Genomic DNA, 24,652 nt, shown 5'->3' with positions numbered 1-24,652 from the left:
AGAAAATCAGCACTTTCAATTTTTAAAAGCTCACAGACATGAACTCCTTCAAACGACGAGGTGAGTCTCTTTTGCTTCAGATGGATATCTCCTAATCAATTAGTCTATTAGATACACTGCAGTGGTTATAATCATTATTAATTTATTGTTGTTGTGCTTATATTGTTGTTGTTGTTGTTGTCACTGTAGGTAATATAAAGCTCCTTTATCGCGCTCCTCCATATCTGTGTGTTTCCCAGGAGACAGGAATGAAACGGGCAGCCTGCAGACTCCACCGCGCTGAAGCCCCGTGGAGATTCACTCTGTGCCCACTTTCCAAAGGCTCCCCAGGCGTGTCCAATGGAACAGAGAGTCGCCTTTGTGTTTGGGACACTTTAATAAAGGACAGCAACAATATCCAACCTGTTGTTTGCTTTAGGAAACTCCTGCAGTCCGCGCAGGCTGACTGGATGGGGCTCCAGTTGGACTGCGCTCAGGCGCCAGAGCGCTAGCACAGCTCTCAGACTCATGAATAAATGGAGGAGCGTTCGCGGCCTTTTAGGGGCAGAAACGAGGAAACGACGACTCCGCGAGTTCATCTTAACAGCATTATTATTTAATCTTAGCATAAACAGAAACCTGAAAACATATAATCATTTCGCTCTTGCGGAGTCAGGATTTTAGTCTTGTTTAATATGACGCAGTGGAATAAGCAGAAGAAACAACGTCAACAGCAAAAGAAGAAATGTCACTTTATTTATTCGTTCATATATCGATTGATTTATGCTAAAAAGTCTTTCAGCGTGTTCTTCAAGTAAGATTATTAAGCATAGTCTCAATAATAATAATAATAATAATAATAATAATAGTAGTAGTATTACTATTAACATAAAAACAATAATAATTAAATGATTAATTAACTTAAATGCTAATAGTAATGATTATTATTATTGTTATTATTATAACAGCAAAAATAAAGCAACATCAATGTTTTTATTATTATTATTATTATTATTATTCGAGTATAAAGACTCAACAAAATCCAACGTCCATCTCTCAGCATGGAGGCTTTACAAATAAATACATAAATAGTAAATAGTGCAGATCTTTATACATCTTTACACATTAAATTGCATTCATTCATTTTTGTTATTGTATAATAGGAAGTATTTTAAAATAATGCAAATTAAAAAATAAATAAAATTAACACCAACTAGTCTTTCTTTGAGGTATGTAAAAATACTACTACTACTACTAACAATAATAATAATAATAATACTGTTCCGAAAGTGTCCCTTTTCCTCATATGCTACAAAATATAATTTATTGCAGTTCATTTTAAACTTCTCAAAGTCTGATGGAGGTGAAAGAGTAAAGTGGAGGTTTGAGGAATCATAAAATGAGAGCTTTAAAAGCATCTGAACACTGGACACTTCAGCACTGCAGTGACTCATACAGCCTCCACTCAACACTTCAGCACTGCAGTGACTCATACAGCCTCCACTCAACACTTCAGCACTGCAGTGACTCATACAGCCTCCACTCAACACTTCAGCACTACAGCGACTTGTACAGCCTTCACTCAGCACTTCAGCACTGCAGTGACTCATACAGCCTCCACTCAATGCTTTAGCACTGCAGCGACTTGTACAGCCTTCACTCAGCACTTCAGCACTGCAGTGACTCATACAGCCTCCACTCAATGCTTTAGCACTGCAGTGACTCATACAGCCACCACTCAACACTTCAGCTCTTCAGTGACTTGTACAGCCTCCACTCAATGCTTTAGCACTGCAGTGACTTATACAGCCTCCATTCAACACTTCAGCACTGCAGTGACTCATACAGCCTCCACTGGATGCTTCAGCACTGCAGTGACTCCTACAGCCTCCATTCTACACTTCAGCACTGCAGTGACTCATACAGCATCCACTCAACATATAACGTATAATGCAGTGACTCGTACAGCCTCCACTTAACACTTCAGCACTACAGCGACTCATACAGTTTCCAGTCAACACTTCAGCACTGCAGTGACTCATACAGCCTCCAATGGATGCTTCAGCACTGCAGTGACTCCTACAGCCTCCATTCTACACTTCAGCACTGCAGTGACTCATACAGCGTCCACTCAACATATAACGTATAATGCAGTGACTCGTACAGCCTCCACTCAACACTTCAGCACTACAGCGACTCATACAGTTTCCAGTCAACACTTCAGCACTGCAGTGACTCATACAGCCTCCACTGGATACTTCAGCAGGGCAGTGACTCATACAGCCTCCACTGGACACTTCCGCGGCAGTGACTCCATTCCACGCTTCAGCACTGCAATGACTCCTACAGCCTCCATTCAACACTGTGAGCGCCTTTAGACACACAAACACACACACACACATACACACACCTGTACAGCATACAGTCACACACTTCTTTTCACTCTCACATGCAAACACACACGCACTTTTGTACAGTTTATGTGTGTGTGTCGCTCTGCTTGCTCTCTCACATTCCTGTGCGTGTGTGACACCCCCGCTTTGCTTAAACAGGTTTTACAAACCCGCTTTTACGCGCACTCGCCCCTCTCGCCTTCTCATTGGCCGCCCACACGCGCCTGCCCCGCGCGCTCTTATTGGTCAAAGCGCCACGCGACCGGCTCGAGGAGGGGGGCTCCCAGGCGCGTGCCGCTTTTAAACCGGCCGCGTCACCCTGAGACACCAGTAAAGAAATCCTCCTGTGGACGGAGCGCGAGCGGCAGGTGCGAGAAGAGGAGACACACGCACCCCTCTCTCACGCGCACACACACTCCCATACACGCACCACCCTCAAATACACTCTAGCCACAAACACGCACCGGCTTTGGACTTTTAGGACTGTTTAAGGACATCAGCGCGGGAATGAACACAGACGGGCTGGATGGAGCCGCGAGCGCGCTCCCGTACGTCGCCGAGGCGCGCGCCTGGCTTGCCCCCGCGCCTGCGCCACGCGCCGCCCACCCGCCGCGCTCAAACCGCGCCTCTTCAAGCCCTCCCGCGGCCAAGCCGAGCAGCAGCACTGCGGCTGTACAGAAGCAGCGGCGCATCGCAGCGAATGCGCGCGAGCGGCGGCGCATGCACGGCCTCAATCACGCCTTCGACGAGTTGCGCAGCGTCATCCCGGCGCTGGACAACGACAAGAAGCTCTCTAAGTACGAGACTCTGCAGATGGCGCAGATCTACATCAGTGCGCTCGCGGACCTGTTGCACGCGCCCGGCGCATCGCCGGTACCTCCGTCGGCGCTTAGGCGCGAGGACGAGGCGCGCGCAGGCCGCAGCGACGGAGAGCTGTCCCCGCGCTCCCACTTCAGCGACTCTGATGAAGCTCACGCCGAACTGCCCAGCGAGGACGAGCTCAGTGAGCTGAGGGCGCTCGGGCACGGAGCTTTCTGAAGAAAGACACTAAAGCAGACACTTTGAAATGAACGACAGCAGAAAGAGAGACTGGCCAGCATTTTTCGTGTCAATCGAGGGGCTTGGAGTTCGGGAGTTTGGAAAAGCGCGCCGTCTCTGTTTCCCACCCGTATTGAGACAAGCCACGCCCCCTCGCGCTGGGATTGGTCGCAGTGTACCGCTGCTTTCGCTACAACTGGCCGGCGGTTCATACTCAGCGGAGCGTCTTGCCGGAATACGGGTGGGAAACGAAAAACGACGGTTGCTCCGTTCTTTTTCATAACGAGGCCGCTTCGAGTTTCCGTGTGACTGTTTTACACTTAATTTTGTGACTTTTAAATACGCTGTTATTGTTGTTTTCAAAGACTCCTTCGCCAACAGAAATTATTTTTTGCCTTTCCATGACATTGACAAAATAAAAAAACACAAACCCCACCACGCCATCGCGCAGCAGTGCCATGGGCTCTAAAGTCATGCAAAAAAACTGTCTTCCATAAATATGACAGACTTGTGTTATGCTTACGTGAGCATTTCGTAGAATATGGTTGATGATGATTTGTTTCTGAGCTCTGTAAAGAATCTGCGACTTCTAAAGTTTACTTGCACTTTAAACACGGGCCATAGGCTTGAGGAACACGCTTTTTGTAATGGGAGGATTTTTTGTTTTGTTTTTACGTAGCCTAGTAATGCCAATTTGATGAAGATATTTAATAGGAGCCATTAGATGTTTTGTATATTTGTTGCTTTTGAATAATGGATTTCAATGCGAGGTTGTTTGTTTTTTGGCTTCTGCTTAAGTGGTTTATTTATTCATTTTGTTTTACTTGTTATTTTTGTTATTTTATTTGGAAATTAGAGAATTTGCCACATGCTTTATGTTTTAAATGATTTTGGAATAAAAATATAAACTGAAACATACGCGTGTTGATGGTTGCTCTTCTCTGGTTAGGATGACTTTGGAGTGCTTTTAGGTTCCGTGATTTAATTTGTAATAACTTGGTGACAGCAGGTCTCTATCAGTGTCACCCTGATGATCTACGTGTTGAACTTGATTGTGATAAATTGAGACATTTCATCTTATAAAACAGTTTCATTAAAGATAAATCATTCAAACATGCAGAATAAAACAGGAAGCGTAGGCACTCAATAACGTCTGATTGTATTTGGACTGAATAGATGGGATGGAGAGATAAATGGTTTACAGAAAAACATTTATCCAAACCATTCATCTAAACCGTTCATTTGTTATTGGTACGTAGAGACTTGTTAGATAAACAAGAACATCAACAATCGTTTACAAACACCCAATGGCAGAAATGATTGTCAGGAGGTCAACGAATGCTCAACATCAGCTTCAGATAAGACAGGTGAATAAACATGATGATCACTGATGGATAAAGTACTCAGCACTGTACTTTCAGATGCAGAGCAGAAGCTGGCAGTGTGATTGGAAACTGTTTACCGTTTTAGTTTTATAATTCTTGAAATACCTGAAAACTCGGTACGATTCATATGTTCGTTTTCTGATTGTTCAAAAACTGCCTCAAAAAGTAAATAAAAGGAAACTTTATTTATCTGTGGTTTTTAAAAAAGTCGTAAAGCCCCGAACTGCAAGTATGCTAATTTATTCGCTTGTTTATTTATCTACTTGCCCGTTGACTTCTGTATTTGTTTAGTTCGTTATTTCGTAGTTTTATTATTATTATTATTATTATTATTATTATTATTATGATCTTTTTCTTTTTTATGTTGTTTGGGAGTACATATCAGCAGTTTAGAAGTCTGGCCTTTTCCTCCTCGCTCTGCAGATGCTGCTGAGCTGTATGCACAGCACTGAGCTGAACTGTGTTTCTGCGCTGCTGATGTCGCTCTGAAGGCTCTTAAACGCGCGCGCGCTCACTTTGCCGCTCACTGTGTGTGAGTGTGTGAGCCCCGTGGCGCGCGGGGTGTTGGGTGTCCTCACTGCAGCACGCGCTGGCAGCTGGCGAGCGCGCGAGCCGCCAGAACACGCCGCGCGAGCAGCGCTCCCTCAGGACCCGGATACAGAGAGCGAGGCACACACGCGCCTTCTCTCTCTCTCGCTCCCTCACACACACACATACACGCGTGTTTACAATAGATGCACGAGCCGCGCTGGATGACTCTGAGCGCGTTTAGGCACTTTGGCACGAAGATAAAGTTTTTTTTGTTGTTTTCGTTTTCTTTTTGTAGTTTTTTTTATTTTGTTTTCCTCCTCAGATTTCAACATTTCTGTTTTTTTTACTATTTTTTCTAACTGCCTGGTAATTTTTCAAAGTTTTTTTTCCGTCTCATTTTCCAAACACTTCACTGGAAAAGCCTACAAATTATTGATGAGCGCTGTTGTGTGTCCCACCCAGCTCTGAACCAATCAGCTGCGCTCTGACTCTGAGATCCCTCTCCAGATTAACACGGAGAATAAAAGGCAATATCATGCACGCGCTCTCCATCTTCAATTATTTACAGCTTTTATCCATATACCTTTATCTTCTGTAGGAGCGCGGCCATCTGCGCCGCCCTGATACCTGCGACCCTCGAACCACTGATCAGCTCAAATTTCAGGACCACAAGCCTGCGCTTCTGCACTACAGCCTTTCACAGCGATAACAGTCACTATAACGGATCTTCATTACAGTAGCAAAAGACTATTACCAAACACTTCTGTCGATTTCTTTTTTCATTGGTCTTTTTTTTGTAACTGTAGCTTAGAAACAAGACGTTTAAATTGCAAATGATTTATCTGCTCTCTATTCTAAACAAAGCAACAATTTGTATATAAAAAATCAACAAAATGCACAGCTGTTGTTCCAGTTTTATTTCTTTTTATTTACTACATTTTTCATTTAGCTAGTTTGTTTTTCGTTTGTTTTACAATATTTCAACACATTATTGTGTGATAAATTAAAACATATTGTATGTGTTATTTTATTTTTTTTAATTTTTTATTTGTAAACGTTATTGACGTCTCGGTGCATTATTTCTCTTGTATTTACTGAAAAAGTGTCCTCGTTCCCCCGCACGTGCTCGTTGTGTTGTAACAGCGGAGCTGTAATAACAGCTGCGAGGCTTGCGCGCGCTGAGGTTTCACTCTCATTAAATATTGAGAGCAGGGCGTTGGAGAAAAACATAAACAAACGCGTACTGTCTTCACTGCGCATGCGCGGCACATTCACCTGTTCCGTAAGGCCATCAACAGGTGTCTATTTTACCAGTTCTTAGGTTAAATATCACGTTCATACGTTAAAGTTCATGTAGCCTCTTCTGTTATTCCACCCTGTATTAGATAACACCACTTTTTAACAGACAGCGATGTTTTAGGACTTTCTGCAAACTTTACTCGTCAAGAGAAGGTGAAGTTTATGTCATTGTAAACTAATAAACTATGATATAAACTTGTGTTTATACCATTGTTTTGAGAATTTGTCTGTCTTTTTCCAACTTTGAATTTCAAATTAAATGTGCATTACAGAATGCCAATCCATTTTTTGTGCAGAATACACAGATACACAGACATTTGTTCTGCATATTTTGTGTCTTTATTTTTTTTCCTGCAATGAAAGTGTCAGAATTTGTGCTCTTTAGTCAGGGATTGGGCAATGGATTGTACATTCACTGCTGTAGTTTATCTAGTTGCAAAGCAAAGTATCTGAATTTCATATGAGATAAGGAGAGTAGGAGGCCGAAAAAGGGCTCGGACTCTCTGGGGACTTTGGAACAAAAGCTAAAACTAGGCCGTACTCTCCATCTGCTGTGAGACTGAGCAACAAGCAGAGAGAGAGAGAGAGAATGAGAAAGAGAGAGAGAACATGGTTTTGAGGGCTGAGATACACTCCAAATATAAGTGAGAAGTGAGACAATAGAAGAAACAAGACATTTATCTCTATGTACTCCTGCAGAAACATCCAAGTTAACCTACCCAAACCCAGAACGTGTACATGCAGGTGCATCAGGCATCAGTTGGCTCCTCCAGCCACAAAAGAACCATTTGGATCTTAACTTTAAGAGACTGTATAAAATTTTAATAGCAGGCAGCCTGAGGAACCTCACCGCCCCCCCAACATGCACGCACCTGTGGATGCACCACAGAGGTAAAAAAGCTCTGGTGCCTTTTTAGACTGATCATTATCTGAGCAAGCCTGCAAAATAATAGAAAATGTCATGCGAGACGATGAATAAATGCAATGAATAATGCATAAGCTCCTGTGAACTGCTGTCTGCATCCCCCCGATGATGCATATCAGTGTAGAACAGATAACTCTCAGTCTGTCCTTATTACATCTGGTATGGCATTCACCATGTATAGCTCATGTTTTTCTCTGAAATCGCATAATGCTCAAAACTGGCCAAAGTCCAGGCGCGATGTTTCTGAACATTTGTGTGAGCGAACAATATAATGCTCTTAACAAGATAGACTAGAGGAGGCGTGCAAGGCTGCATCAAAGCGGAAATCATTCTGGTAAACGCAGCTATAAAAAAACCATTATGATCCAACTCTTTGCCCAACAAAGCCTTTGATTGTACTGTAAATATAAGCCCCCGGCCTAAGGATATAATGTGATAAAGGGAGTATGAACAGCTTATTAGACAGCATTGTCCACTTGTCTTTCTTCGCAGTGTCAAAGGGAAACTGAAAGGGCACGATCGAGTCCTCTCATCTTCGTGCCTCCCCTGGCTGCCCTTTTGTGTCTGCGAAATGTTCAAAGCGAATGTACCTAGACCAACATGAGGCTTCTTGGGTAACCGTCCCATTCACAAGGCACACAATGGTGAGGTCAATTATAATGGCGCTCAATGGCCTCCGAGCATCAGTTACATTCTTTGTGAGGATATGGATGTGTGTGTATATGTATAGGAAACACCTTGACTGTAGGGGTATTTACTCTTTTCGGTGGCTTCCTCACAGCTCGGGTTACGTCCGGCATGCTGCCCCCCTTCAGAGGTGTGAGGGCTGAGTGCCGATCGTGCAGCTGAGGAGCAGAGGGTCACTCCTTGTGGAGCTGCTCAGGGCAGTGGGCACTTTTCCCAGTCTTACACCTCACACATGGGCGGCACTTTGTGTTGAAAAGTGCTGGGGACAAGGATAAAGAAAAAAAAAATTAAATGACAACACCCTTGCATATGCACTTACTTGCAGTATCGTTTCAGTATGGGATCTACACGCATGCTGAGAAGATGAGCAGCAGGCAATGCATTACCATATTTTCATTCACACAGATGGAATAAGAGCAGTTTGGTGTTACAGTTTAATTGTTTTTATGAGAGACTGAAAGGGACTCAACCTGCAGTAGTTCCTCTGCAAACAATAATAATCACTAAAAAAAAACTCTGACATAGGGAACATGGACAGCTCTGTCATGTTTTAAGTTTAGGTGATACTGTATGTACAAAAAAAAACCCTTAAACATTTGGATATTCATGTAAGGGTTAATACATACTCCTGCTAGATATTATTTTTTGTCCTGTGTGGCCTCTGTTTCTTAACAAGCCTTAACCTTCACCTCATCCAATTGTTGTTTGAAACATCAGAACACAATTATAGGTTTTATGTGTATGTGCGTATATAATTTTATACTCTACATAGGCCTAACAGCAGACTAGTAAAACATTAAAAGTTAGAAATCATCTTGTAGCTGAACTGGGATGGGACTACATCACACACAATCCTAAAACAGATAACAGGCTGCATACAAATGGCTCTTCAAGTGTTTTTTAGTAAAGTTAATGGTTCTACTTAGGACCACGAGTTCTATACAGAACTATTTCATGTTTAAATGATTCTGTGCATGGTTGTTTTTCAGATTGATGGGGAATGTCAGAATGTGTTGTATATGGTTGTATACAGAACTTCTTTGACATTGTAAAAATACACAAAAAAGATGGTTCTTCAAGGGTTTACTAGTAAAGACAATGGTTCTACATAGACATAGGAACACTCAAAGAGTGTTGCATGGTTATAGGTTTCTATATGGACGAAGAATGTCTTGTATATGGTTCTATATACAGCCTTTTTAAAAACGGCTCTATATACCACCAAAAAGTGTTCTTCTATTGTTACAATGTCAAGCTTGTAGCAGTTCCAAACTTTATCTTGTAATAGTTTTGAACAGAACCGTTGCCTTTACTAAAGAAACCTTGAAGAACTTCTTTTTGAAGTGTTTATGCTGGTTTACTTACCTTTAAGCCACTCTAACACGCAAACCTTCTGTTAGTTAGCTGAACCAAGTGAAGACTGATAACTGTTGAACTCATTCCTGATTATCTGAGATCCAAAACCCTAAAGAAAAATAGCAGCTGTTATCTTCACTGCGAATCTGATTCACTATGATCAAACCTAGCTAGCTAGCGTAAGCTAACCTGACTGACTAAACCGACAACGAGTTAACTAGCTAGCTAATAATGCTAAACCACGACAAATGAACATGAGCCAAAGTTGACTATCAACATAGCAACATAACATTGAGTCTAATAATAATAATTACGTGTCCCATTATATTATAAGATATGTATAAGAATAACTACACAAAGACCTAATGTTAGTCTATTTTCCTCGCCGGTAGTGATACAAATGACCGTTGAATCGGCTCCAGCTGCTCCGCTGAGCTTCCGTTGAGTTTTGAATTTCGAATTTGTGCGCGCGGCCTACAGCAAAGTGCACTATAGCTGCTCACGCGCTGGTTTAAGGGTAGCTTAAACCACATAAACTCACCGGAAGTAGCATTCTCAAAAATACATGTTCGTTGGGTTCCCTTTTCAATGGACAGTTCATTGGACCATTTTGTAAATGAAATGTGTGAATGAGAATAACCTTTTTTCGGCTTGAGAGAACCCCCAAATATTGTAAAGGTTCTAGGAGGAACCCTTAGATCAGTACTGACAGAGACGTCCTATAAAGACTTACATTATGTGATGGTTGTTTAAAATGTTAAAAGATTTCAATTCTGATTTTTTAGGGAACCAAAAAGTGGTTATAATCTGCCATCACTCAAAGAACCCTTTTGTGGCCCCTTTACTTTTAAGAGAGTATGATAAACCCTGCTGAAAAGGGACCATTAGAAACCACTAGGATTAAAACCTAATGGTTTTGCTTTCTAATGAGAATTGGCTTACTGGTTTCCAACAGAGACCACTAGTTTCCTAGAACACTTTTAGATCCCATTAGGAAACCATCAAATGCATCAAGAATCAGCCACTGGTCACCTGTTAAACCGTTAGGATCCTTTACATTGTGATATCAACACATTAAAAAGCCCAAACACATTACAAAACCATTAGGAACCAACAGAACCACTTCTATGGTGTTTTTTTGTTTTTGTTTTTTTTTTTTCTTTTTCAGCAGGGAAGCCCTGCAAACTGTTCTAAATAAATACATCTATCGAGATGTCAGTAAGACATCTGCACACTTTTGCTAGCTATCATGCTGTTTAATGCAGTTTTTTGACTGCTATTTTTTTTTCAGTTTGTTGGTTTGGCGAAATAAACTTGTTACATTTAATACCTTTTTTGCATAGAGACTACAGTTAGATCTGATCATAGATATTAAATGTATGCTAAAAGTGTCCTCGCAGTCATTTGTTCATCACATTATTTGTGGATACAAACACAAACTGTTTCAAGAAAATTGGATACAAACATTCCACTGATTCACATGTTTCACTCTCTTCAGGAAAGCCTGGATGCTGTGGACGCTTTGAGGCTCTGAGCCCTCTCTGCTCCCTCACTGCTCAGAGGCTTGAACTCATTTAACTCCAACAGGAATAGAGAGAAGTGCCTGTCCCACCCACTCACCTGTGAAGGCCCTGCACCTATTAAAGACTCCTGCCCCCATTGTACAGTCACTGGGCAGATAATATTTCACCTGCTAGCCCCACTCTGGGGAGGGATACTGTATATTGTCAGGAGTTCTCTCTCTCTCTCTCTCTCTCTCTCTCTCTCTCTCTCTCCTGTTTTATTCTGCTCCCCTTTCACGGCGACTGAAAGCCTCCCCTGGTGCTGGTCCCTTGAGACCCCCACTCTCAGGTATCTCGTGGGTGGAGCAGAGGGGAGTGGGGCAGGCTGGGAGAGACAAGGGTATCGCTTTCCTCCCAGCACAGAGACAACAGTACCCCCTCCCATCCCTCAATCCACCCACCCTCCTCCCCTTTCTCCTAATTAGGGGTACATGTCTAAGCCCACTTTCATTTTTCCCCTAGGTTCACCTGTTCACCCCCCAAACTGAGGAGCTTGACTGAGTTCAATGACCTGCAATTTAGCCTAATGCACTAATACACAGTTTCACAACTAGAACTGAAGCCTCATTGTAGAATTGAATAAAATTTTATCTAAAATTGTAACATCTTACAACAGACAGGACAATAGAGTCCCAATAGACTGACATATTTATTTCTTAATTACAAATTATTCATTTGTCAGGAGATATTTGTGAGGAGATATAAGATGATCAAAAGGAAATAAGTGAAAAACATATGTTTCCAAAAAACAACAATGATTGAAAAATGCAGAGAAAATAAGGACGCCTAACAACCATGCAACCCCTGGTAGACCACAAAAAATGTCACCATCTGATAAACAGCACTTCAAGCTTTCATCTTCGAGAGAGAGGAGAAAGTCAAGCTCCACTCTTGTGTCAGATCTGAAAAATCCACAGGTGCTTCTGTCTGTCCTTCCACTGAAAGAAGACAACTCAACAATATGAGTCTGAAAGGATGTGGAGCTGTCAGACAAACAGACAAAGAACAAAACTCACAAGTAAAGCAAAAGAAGCTGCTGGTGTTCTCAGAACAATGGACTGACCACCCCAGAGTCCAGACCTCAACATCACTGTACATTTAAACTTGAGCTTTGGAGGTGTGGAAAAATATCCCTGCAGATTTCGTTGAAAAACTGAAAGTAAGTCTCCTAAAAAAGAATAGAAGCAGTGATAAAGACAAAGGGTGGACTCACTTAGTGCTCAGAAATTTACTAATATATATTTCTACTAGATATATTTTTTCCTGATTTTTTCCTGTCACTGAAAAATGAATAACTTGTCATTAATTTTACTTGAAAATTAAATAAATGCAGGTGTGTGTGTTTGCCTATATTAGTTTAGGATAATTACAAACATAAATACAGTAACACATAACAAGACTTTCTTGTTTTAAAAAGTTATTAGTATCTCGCTTGGAACAATGCTGTTAGAAGAACACAGGTTTTGAGCTGTTGTATGGATTTGTTAAATTTGATCAGCAGCAACTGACTTTATTTACCACTTAAAATCTCAGACTTATTACATAATAAGTCTTATTAGTCAGTAACTACAGTAACTTCAGAGCAAACTGGCTGAGCTATTCTTAGGTGAAGTCATTGATGGTTAATGAGAGATTGATTAGATAAACTAGACACTGGATGGTATCTGTAAGTACTCGGTTTCTGAGGCTAGTTAAGAGTTTACACACACACAATGTATTTTTGTTTATTTGTATTTATTCTGATGTTAGAACTTGTTTGCAAACACACACACACACACACACACACACACACACATATATATATATACATATATATATACATATATATATACATACATATATATATATATATATATATATATATATATATATATATATATATATATATATATATTAATATATATAAATGCTGAGATAAATAGGTTTGCCTATAATTTGCCTTTGCATAGTACTGTATACCATACCCATACAGGATCAGGCATATATGTGAAGATGTACAATATATACTGTAAATGTTGCTAGCAAACAGAAGCATCTCTGAAATGGGAACCTTACAGAAGAAGAAAACACATTCTGCATTTGAATGTATGGAAGTATTGTTTGCAGGTTTTTGGAACACTTCCATTCATCATGAAATGTTCACACAATGTAAACAGCAGCTGGTGTTTAAAAAATGTAAAACAAAATTTACAAGGTTTTGATATGAAAGCAACAACATGTAGGTATCAGTTCTTACATACAATCCACACTGAAAATCTTGAAAATTCACTCAAATTGTTGTGCTGATCATATCATTTGTAATGAAAAACATTTATCAAATTAGAAAGGAATGCAAAACAGAAGCATTTTCGCCAGTGGTCTCAGACTTTCGGACACCACTGTATATATTATATATGGATGCTTACTGCCTGCCCTGCTCTGAGATCAGTTGAGAGGTTTCCATTACAGTGATAAAGGTTAAAATTTGCATGAAAAATGCTGGTCTCAGGTCACTGTGATATGCCAGGGAGAGAGAGCTCTGACTCACGTGTGCCGGAAGACACGCTCATGGTGTTGCATAAACTCCTAGAACATTAGATTGCTATCTAGAAGCACTGATTGCTGCACAGGTTGAGTCACTGCTATTGAAGCACCTGCGCTGAGTAGCGTCCTGAAAGAGTTTTTGTACAGGTGACTCATGACTGTCGTACAGTTAATGTAACTAAAGGAGGTCACTGACAGGAAAATAGAATGGAATGATACAGACCAAAAGCATTTAGTCAATAAGCCATGAAGGGGAAATCCACCAATTTTTCATACCTTCTGCATAATTCAATTGTTGAGACATAAAATCATCCTGATTTGATGTGAAGTGGTTCATTTGTAGAGAAACTTACCGACTCAGATGTCTTTACAGTGGTGGTGATGGGAACCAGAGGTCGGGTGTCAGCAATGCAATTATAGCCATTTTATTTACTATCAAAAGTCACCAGTGTACATGCACGTCTTCGCCCACCCACGGGTTTTATGTAATGTTGATAGCAATGAAACAACTGAAATCTGAGACAATAGCTTTTCTTTGGGGACTATTTTGCCTTACAGCGCCCTGCACGTACCTCTCCACCCTGAGTAACCTTCCAAATAGGTTTTAGGCAACAAAAAAAAATATTCAAACTTAGCCACTTTTACATGCAGCCTAACAACCATTAATCATCCGACTAGTAGCTCAATCGGAATAGAATATGTCCATGTATACGCCTTAATCAGAAAAGACTAGTCCGATTGAGACCATTAGTATTATACAATTATTATCCAACTGAACGAGGTGGGTAATCCTGTAAATACTCCATTAAATAGAAGAACAATAACTGTGTAAATGCCTGTATCTGATTACTTTCCCAATCGAAAAGTTTAAGTACATTCTGCGCATGTGTGTTTGCGTCATAGCAAAAGTTTATAAAGTTCAACGTGGCGGGAGCAGAAACTAGTCTGCAGAGGAGTCGAAGTTTACGCTTTGAACTTTAAAAGATGGTGGTGGGACGGGTGTCCAGCTTATGTGTCTCTGAACATCCCTCTTCCTCTCGCCCTTCTTTAATAAGTATATGTGAAGTACATTTTCCTGAGTCTGACATCATTTTAAAGCAATTAAACACAAGCACTGCTTACCAGAGCCGGTTTATGAGAAGGCTGGCCTCTTCCTATTTCCCCATTATATCAAAAACAGGACTGCGAAACAGCAGAGGGCGCCTGCGAGCGAGTCCTCATTGAATGGGGGTGAATGGAGCTAACGGCTAAAAATGAAAGGTTAAAATACTTTCTAATCACTTGCACAGAACTTTCCTTTAATTTTAAAAAGTAGAAGGACATATTTAACTAAAAAAAGCAAATAAAACTTACTTGTTTATTTCCTTTTTTCTACAGCAAACGGGTTTTTGGCAGTACATTACTGCTACTGAGTGCTGATTGGTTGGCTAGCAGAGCTTGTCACAAGCTTGACTTTCTCCTTTAAATAGCTGATGTGCTTTCTGACACTGTATGACATACTACATTTAAATATGTAAAAATTTTGAAAAAAATTTGAATTTGCATGATTCAAATATGTACATTGGCACCATGAAAATGAAATGTTACATCAACTCACATAGTAATTATGTTGATGTAATGTATTTTAGTCATGCTGAGCTTCGCACATTTGAATCTTAATATTTAAAGCAAACTTTAAGCATTTTTTTCCTTGTGTTGTCTATAAAAATGGATCAAAGTATGGACAGAATTTATGCATACAGTAACATAAATCACATAAGCAAGTCTACTTTAGATATTTGACATAGTTTGAGCCTCACAAACTGAAAGAAATCAAACAGGTAGAAAACATTACTGTTCAGCTTTATGATGACGCCATCAGAGACGATCCCCACAGTAATACGAGTCCAGTGAAGAGACACGAGAAAAGCGGAGTGCATCAGTGCCTGTGGCTGTTCTTAAAATACTTGCCCCTCTCTAAATCAGAGGAGACCACAACACACACACAAAGTAGCTTCCTTACAGAGCTCCCTGACTTCAGAGACACCAGAGGTGCAAAGAAATCTGAGTAATTAGTTAACAAGCCAGCAGGTTCCTCAGAAACCAATACTTCCTCTCCGCAGTGCACCTCCCCCACCATCCCACTCTCAGCTTTACATGTTACTTTATTCTGTCCTGCGGTTTCAGTTTCAGTAGTGAAACTATATATGTTATTATATAACTTATTAGATCACACTGTATATAAAAGTCCTTCAGAGCTTTGAATGAACTCAGTTAAGCTGAATCACTTAAAAATACAAAAGAACACTGAAGTGATTATCCACACTCAGCTTGAGTGGAGTGAACACCTTCTACACCATCCAGTCTTTCCTTTATACAGCACCTCCTCCTTTCTGCAGTCTTTCTGTCTTTTCCTGCCCTAAACCTTCTTTCTTTCTTTCTTTCATTCTTCCTTTCTTCCTTCTTCCCTTCCTTTCTTTCTTTCTTGATGCCTTCTTTTTCCTTTTCTTTCCTTTGTTTGTTTGTTTTTTTGTTTGTTTGTTTCTTTCTTTCTTTCTTGATGCCTTCTTTTTTCCTTTTCTTTCCTTTTCTCTCCTGTTTCTTTCTTTCCTCCTTCCTTCCTCTCTCCTTTCTTTCTATCTTGATGCCTTCTTTTTTCCTTTTCTTTCCTTTTTTACCTTTCTTTCTTTCTTTCTTTCTTTCTTTCTTTCTTTCTTTCTTTTCTTTCTTTCTTCCCTCCTTTCTTCCTTCCTTTCTTTCTTTCTTTCTTTCTTCCCTCCTTTTTTCATTTCTTTCTTTCTTTCTTTCTTCCCTCCTTCCTTCTTCCCTTTCTTTCTTTCTTTCTTTCTTTCTTTCTTTCTTTCTTTCTTTCTTTCTTTCTTTCTTTCTTTCTTTCTTTCTTTCTTTCTTTGCAGGGCCACCTCTATTTTGTTATTTGTGTCAGAAACTCATGAATAGATTATGAAAGAGCAGAGGGCAGATATATCTAGCATAGCAGAGCATACCTACAAGATCTATTCTCAGTTTCTCTGTTTTGTTTTTTTTTAGTTTGTTTTTGTGAGGGTTTTTTTTTCTTTGCTCATTGGTTGAAGAGCTAATGAGCAAACTCTCTGAGTTTCCCGCACTCCACCTTGTCTACCCCTCATCACAGGTTAACTTTTACATCCCTTGTTGTCACATCATTGAGCTCAATCCACATCCTCCATCTCCAGAGGGGTCCTTCACAGATCAGTGCTGCTTCACTGCACCTGTCAATCAATTACAGTTATAGTCTCTCCCTCTTTCTCTCTCTCTCTCTCTCTCTCTCTCTCTCTCTCTCTCTGTCTGTCTTGCTCCCTCACTGTAGGTTAAACTCTTTCTCCCAAACGCTCTCATTTTTATTCAGCAGTCTGTGAAAGCTAAGATCCCAGACATTGTGAAACGAAATCCGAAATGCCTTAAACACCCCATTCTTCTCTCAGGCCTATCTCTGCAGATGCAACAGATTTGCCCTCAAATGCCAGACAAAAGTCGTGTAAACTGGAGTGAACTTAAATCGTCCACTCCTGCCACCAGGAAGAGAGAGGCTGCTCTCATTGCAATGCCTTCTTAATTTAGACCTCCTGATTTTTAGACTGCAGTTCACAGTTGTGCAGAAAGTTCCAGACTGAAGTCAGATTCATGCTAATCTTAATATATTAAACAGTTTTAGGCAGTAAGCACCCACAATTACTAAATCCTCAGCTGCTTCATTCTGCAGTTAATCAAGCGCAGATCTGTCACACACTCTCGAAAGCAGAGGTTCCTAAAAGGTTTTTGACTTGGATGTACAGTTGTAGGAAAACCTCTTATTAGTATGATACTATGCACAAGTCATTGCCCACCCCTCATTTGTTTAATGTCCATTAAAAATAGCCATTAAGTACAAGTTGTTCATGTTGAGATGATATTTATCATAATCCAAAAGAAAGGAGAAAGTCAAAGGAAAATAAGTAAAAAAACAGCAGTTGCAAGACCTGGAAGACTACCAAAACAGTCAGCATCAAACAAACAGTACTACCTAACCAATGTAAAGGTGATTGTGTCCATCCATCCACTGTGAGAAGACACCTCAACGCTATAGGTCAAAAAGGATACATAGCACTCAAGTAGCTGTTACTGAGAAAGGACGTATGCAAATCAAACAAATAAGCTGCTGGTGTTCTTAGAACAATGGACTGACCACCCCAGAGTCCAGACCTTAACATCACTGAATGTGTTTGGGATTACTTGGACTGTATGAACGCACTCCAAAAATGTAATGTAAGCTGTAATAAAGGTAAAGGGTGGCAAAATAAACACTGAAAAAAAAAATAGATTCAGTTGCTGATGCTTCTTTGTAATTTTTTGGTAAAGATGTTTTTTTTTCCTGATGCTGAAAAATAAACTTATACTTAATGGCTGTTTTGACTGACTTTTTCAGTGTACTATATGTGGAAGCTTTATAAAAAGGTCTTTCACATTCAGACTTATATACAAAAATGTTTTGTTAAAGGACCATCTACTGAAAGGTTCTTTAAGGCACCAAAGAAAGTTCTTTTATGGCCTTGATCCAAACAACCCTTTCTGGAACCCATTTTAATCAAAACAGGTTCCAAAAGGTGCCTTAGTATTTTCAAGGGTGCAAAATGGCCAAACAGTAGATCACTCGTAGCTCTCTCTAGATGGTGCCAAACATGCTAATCAAACATTTCTGGAGCTCAGCGGGGAAAGTTGTTGTGTTGCTCTCTGCTCCCTCTTGCCCCCTGATGCACAGACACTCAGTCTAGTGCTCCTTCTTTCTCTTCCTGACCCCCCCACCCCTCCACCCATCCCAGTCTAAAAGTGTGCACTTTGGGGAAGAGCATGTGATGCGAGCGCTCTGCTCTGCCAGAGAGACAGGGGCGAGAAACAAAATGGCACGGCTAACAAAAGGGCCTGTATCCAGGCCGGGGCCAGCCATTGTCCCGCACGGGGCCTGCCGTCGAACGTGAGACGATGGGCTCCCCCCGCCTCCTCCTGGGCCGCAGGAACCTAATAGGAAATCAAAGTTCTCGAGGAGAATGGGCCGAGCTCACAGTTACTCTCCCCTGGGTCCCGCTGAAAGAGGAGTGCAGAAAGAGCTCTTGCGGGCCCGCCGAAGGTTAATGCAGCGGATAGTCTTTCTGTTGCCTTCCGCGAGCCCCTGCTAAAGCCTCCCTCTGTCTGTTTGTCGGGATGGGCACCCTCCTGCCCCAGCATGGAAAATCTCATTCAGGACTCCCTGCGTTTCTCGAGCAAACACTTTTTTGACAACCCATGATCCTCTTTCCCGCCTGTACAAAGGTGCCTAAGCGCGGCATTTGTCGTTCAAGCGGTCTTTTAGTGCTCATGATGATAATTTTATTTTCAACTTTTCCCCAAAGTTCCCCAAAGAAACTCTCAATGGATAATTCAGTAAAATCCGGCTCAATTGAAAGGTTCTTTAGAACACCAAAGTGGTTCCTCTATGGCTTCCAGATCCATCATTGCATATTCAACAATTACTATGAAACTAATATGTAACATATGTCATTAAAAGTGTGTGGGCCCATAAACAGCCCCTATAAATTAATATAGGCTACCTTAACCACTTAAAGGCCAGGGTCCGCTAGCAGGCCCTATATTTTATTACACAATTCTATAACCTAAGAATAGCTCCACCAGTTTGCAGTGAAGTACCCGTTATTGAATAATAAGCCTCAGCATGTAATACATCTGGGATTTTAAGGGGTCAAATTAATTCTCTTTAAAATCTTCCAATGAGATGAACACTAACTTGGCTTGGATGCAGTCAGCTAGGTTTGGGACCTATGTACATCTGTCCATCATTCTGCTTGGGGAGCCAGAGATAAGCCAGAGGTCAAAAAGCAGGCTGAGTGGAACATGTGAAAGCAGCGACTGGTTTGTTGACGTGGCTGTGTTAAGCAGCTTAAACACGGGCGAAGCCCTGGAGGCGTGGGGCGCTCAAAGTGGATCACCAGCGGGAGGCATTGCACAATCCGCAGGGCCCCCAAGTCTGTTTCTGGGTTAGCCGCTAGAGAACAAGAGCTTTTTACAGTTCAGATTCTTAGAAGGTGTTGGATGACTGCAGTGTCACAACTAACAAAACCATTTGAAAACAAAGTGGCCTGGTGAATGCAGTGCTGCAACGCGATCCCGGCCCTTTTGTGCAGCAGGAAAAAATGTCCCTCTCAGCAGCAAGGGGGAAAGACACCATTTAATTCTGCACATTTTCCCCTTTTAAGTGCATTCTTCAAAGGTGAACATGTTATCTACGGAGGAGCTCTGTTACCTCTCAGGCTGAGTTGGTCCCGCCCTCAAATCTTAGATGTATAGATGATTGAGAAGTCCTGCCTTTCAGGGTCCCATGAGAAGAGTCACACGCCTACACAGTCTTCACTGGTGGACCTCAAGCTTGGACAAAAAATGTCACCAAATATGAAAGACCAGCATATAATCCAAAACCTGTAAGTGAAACAAAGGAACATTTCCGTGTATTCTCTGATTCATTCAAAGAGGCCTAAGTTTAAAGGAATTTTATGGGAAGAAAACGTAAAGATTGTGCAGTAGGTTTATCATACATCAATTTGATTTAAGTGTGACGTTACATTGAACATATGAACCTTTATTGTTGTTATTATTGTTATCATTGTTGTTTGGCTATAATGTTTAAATATTATTACATAATTACATACTCAATTACATTATTTGTTATATACTGATTTACAGTTACATCTGATTTACACTCTGCCTCAACAGGTTTGTGTCTGCACTGACTTTTTTTATTTGTTCTTCTTTGTAACACTGAACAAAAAAGTGGAAAAAAAGGTAAAGGATGTTTTTTTTCTTTTCAGAAGAACAAAACTGTGCTCAACAATAACTTTTAATCAAATTTCAATCATAAAACAATATCACTTACAAACACAAATATGGGATCAACTGGAAGTTCAGAATCCAGAAGATTTCATCTGAAACTTTTTTCAGTGAACTAAAAGTGAGAAAGACATGCTTTTATTATCGCCAGTGATAACTGCTTTACAGAACTTAATTGCTTAACGACTTTTGAGTTGACCTCTGTGGAGCCCATCACAGAACAGTAACAAAATATATGCAGTGATGTAACCAATTAGACTATATTGCACACAACAGTTAACTGCCAGTGAGCAAGGTTGGGAGGGTAGCTTTAACCCCTTAAATTGTCAGGGCCGCCAGCGGACCCAAAGTTTTATTATACACTTCTATAACCTAAGAATAGCTCAGCCAGTTTGCATTGTAGTCCATGTAATTCTGAATAATAAGGCTTAGTATGTATTAAGCCTGGGATTTTAAGGGGTTCAAATATATATTCCAGTACATATTATTGATAACATGTTAGAAAATGTACTGTTTAACCAAATCTAAATGATTACTATATTAAAGCAATGTAATTACATTGCTTTTGGTTACTTGTCTTTCATTATCTAGTTAATTAACTAAATAAAGACGAGTTTTATATACATAAATAAGACTTCCACAATCGGGGAGAAAACAATGAAAATTTAAATGCTGAGTGCCCATTTAACACACGCAGCACACCATGGTGTGCCAAGGCTGATTAACCAGAGTTCTACCATGTACAGCCCTAGCTGTAGATGTCTAAGGCAAATCATGGAAGGCTGCAATTGCTTTGTGTTTTTTTCAGTACTGGACTGTTTTCTTTAGCACAGTCAGCTTTACTGCTCAGCTCCTGTATATATTATAGCTAAATAAGTAAAAACTTACACTACAGACTTAACAAACACAAGTTCTATATAGAACTATTTTATGCTTTAATTGTTCTTTGCATGGTGAAATCGTTCTTCAGACTGATAGAGAATGCGTTGTATATGGTTTTATATACAACCTTTTTGAAAATGGTTCTACATAGCACCAAAAAGGGTTCTTCTGTTGTTACAAGCTTGACATCATCACAAAAGCAGAACCCTTTTTGAACCATATACAACACATCCTCCATCAGTCTGAATCACCATTTCAGAACCCATGGGTCTAAACAGAACCATTGCCTTTACTAAAGAACCCTTGAAGAGCCATTTTTAAGTGTAGAAAAAAGCACAGCTCTGCTACATTCCTACAGTCAGGAGAAACAGTGGAGCATAGTAATGCTGTGTTTACATGTTGCTGGTGAAAATAAAGGGCTGTTTCATGCTTCATTTATGGCTGCATAAGTGCTGTGGCCGTGTAAATTATCCTTTATACATATATATATATGTATACATGTTGCCAGTAAAAAAGTGTCATTTCATGCCTCATTTATGGCCACGGGCAGCCACGTAAATGCAGAAAAAAGGCACAAAAACATTCCATTTTGGAAAAGCGAAAGCATTGCACTCGCTTGATTTTCGGAGATGCAGCAACACACATGGTAAAGCAGAGGACAAACTAATCCATTTGATGTTTGTTAAAAGTTGTTTTTGCTGGAAACCAATGATCTGGTCAGCTAAGATGTTGTTATGACAACCACTGAGACAAAAGACACTGGTGAAATGAAATTTCACAAAAATTGAACAGAGAATGCATGAAATAAGGTCCGTTTTGCCACTTGAAACATTTTGATGTGTGAGTAATGTAATAATGTAACGCTGCTAGTGATCACCCTGTTTTTATCGTTTTTATACCTGTAATCTAATTACTGGCTTTTTTCTGTAACAACTTGATGTGAGTGATGAGTCTGACAGTGATGTGACTTCTCCTTCCACTTGGCCCGTTGCCATCAACTCCCTGTCAGTCAGCTAGTTAATTACTGCCTCTGCCAGTGTGTGAATGCCCATGTCGGGATCTTTGACCCTTGGGTTGTGGCCCCCGCCATCCCTTGCAACGGAGCCGTGGAGAGTGAGACACCCCCACTGACCACCTGACAGAAAACCCCGCCTGTAGACCCCTCCTTAACCGCTGGTTGATAAATAGAGCAGAACTTCTATATCCACTTCTTCATGTTTTCATGAGGGTCACATGTAGGAGGAAGGGGACAACGTCGTGTCATCAATGTCAAGAGGTGTGTGTGTGTGAAGCCTGTTGGTGATGGCAGTGACGGATGGAGATGAAGAGTGCTTGGACCCCTGGGACCTGAGCTAGTCCAGCATCTCAACAATAGGCCTTTCTCTGTAGGGGGGCTTTGACTGGCCATGACTGAGGCATGGGCGGAAAATAACACACTGACATGTTTCATTAAGCTTATTAAGTCCGTCTTCACCCCCCCACCCCCTTGTCTTGCTCTCACACCCCATCTCACAGAAAAAACTGTAGAAATGTGACTAAATAAAGTAATAAGTTATGAGAGGCAGTGTGTTACATTGATTTTACCATGGTTACTATATTCTAAGGCTTTGAATTAAGTAATTAAATGGAAGACCCTAAAAAAATATTCTTCCATTTAATCAGCAGGGCTTCAAAATGTATTTGTTACTTACACTAATTATACTGACATTGCTCCAGTACAATTCTGTGTTCCTAGTCCATTCTGTATTTATTGTCTATTGTCTGCTGTGTTTGTACTTGTGTATACATATTGTCTGTCATCCAACTACTATGTGTGCACTCGTGTCCTTGTTCTTAACGTTCATGCACCAGAGAAGTAGCCTGAATGTGTTTCGTTATACTGTACCCCTGTATATGTATATTGACAATAAAGTTGAATTGAATTAAACTGAATTAATGTTATTTTCATTTTATGAGTGCTTTCATTGCAATATACAGTGCATGAGCAGCTAGGCCTCAGCCTGCACTACCACAGATGGTTTGAAGGGTCAAACTAGGTCTAAAAATTAGTGGTGTTATTAATTTATCACATGCATTACTTCTTTAATGTTTACAAACCTAAAAACAATGGCTGAGGTACGTTGAAGTTGTATGGGTGAACAATGACAGTCTAGATGTGAAAATTAAGGAGTATGGTTGGCCATGACATGTGAATAACGATAAAATAGACCTCAGTTTTAATTTATTATTCATAACAATCACAATAAACAATTTCAACATTACAGTTCTTACAACTGTTGATAGTAAGCAGCCGTTGCCAAGTATATAATAGGCATATTATTGCAGTATTCAACTGATGCTTCATTTCATCATTTGCTCTTCTTTACATTAGCTTTTAATGTGGCTCAGACAGCTAGATTTTAGTCCCAGAACTGCCTATTTTATGATGACAGTTTGACCAGCTTTGTCTTATTTATTTAAATTTCTGGCATGAGCTGGTTAACATCAGATCAGTGATATCTAGGGTTGAAACATAATGAAAGTATTCAGAGTACAAAAATTTAGCTGTGTTCAGCGCAAGTTGCATATTAAGAGGGCAGTATTCAGGACCCAGTTACTTTTTACATTTGTCAGAGAATACTTTTAGAATACTTACCTACTAAATAAATGAAAATACAATCAATGCTTGCTTATTAATGATTTTAAAACGAGAGCAGAGAGTGTAGTAAACAAGCTCATTAGACAGATTCTATAGAGAAACCCAACAAAAAGGTTCCTGCTAAAGCCTGAGTAGACTGATAAATCAATGGATGAACCAGTTATTTATTTCAGTGTTACTAAACTCAGTAACAGTTTATTTGGATAGCTCATTGTAGATGCTTTGCATGTGCCTGTCTTGCATTTAACTTTCATTCAACTAAATATCTATGAAATTCACATTCATTTTGCCCAACCCCAAACCTGGCCCTACCCTAACCTCAACCTCAACCCAAAACCTAAACCAGACCCACACATAGCCTAAACCTAACCCTGGTACTAATTCTCATTTCAATCTCCACATTGATGATAATCAGCAGAGTTTCACCTGTTGGTTTGTTTATAATCTATAGATAATCTATTGGTGGGCATCCAAATAAAGTGGAACCCTAAGTTCTTCTGAGGGATGATTAAACTGAAAAGGCTCCTCTGTAGTGGACATGTATGATAACACCGTGTTGTACTGGACTTATGCATGCGTTTTGT

The 24,652-nt window shown here is 40.4% G+C and overlaps 1 protein-coding gene across 1 annotated transcript; it reads left to right on the top strand.

Moving 5' to 3' along the window:
* Positions 1 to 2,879: 2,879 nt before the first annotated feature.
* On the top strand, positions 2,880 to 3,410 carry atoh1a (atonal bHLH transcription factor 1a). The gene has a single exon (XM_036579714.1). It carries the CDS (start codon positions 2,880 to 2,882, stop codon positions 3,408 to 3,410), a length of 531 nt encoding a protein of 176 aa, XP_036435607.1.
* Positions 3,411 to 24,652: the final 21,242 nt, after the last annotated feature.

The sequence above is a fragment of the Colossoma macropomum genome, unplaced genomic scaffold (genome assembly GCF_904425465.1).
Source record: "Colossoma macropomum unplaced genomic scaffold, Colossoma_macropomum, whole genome shotgun sequence".
Taxonomy (NCBI): Eukaryota; Metazoa; Chordata; class Actinopteri; order Characiformes; family Serrasalmidae; genus Colossoma; species Colossoma macropomum.
This window is presented reverse-complemented; position numbering and strand designations above follow the sequence as displayed.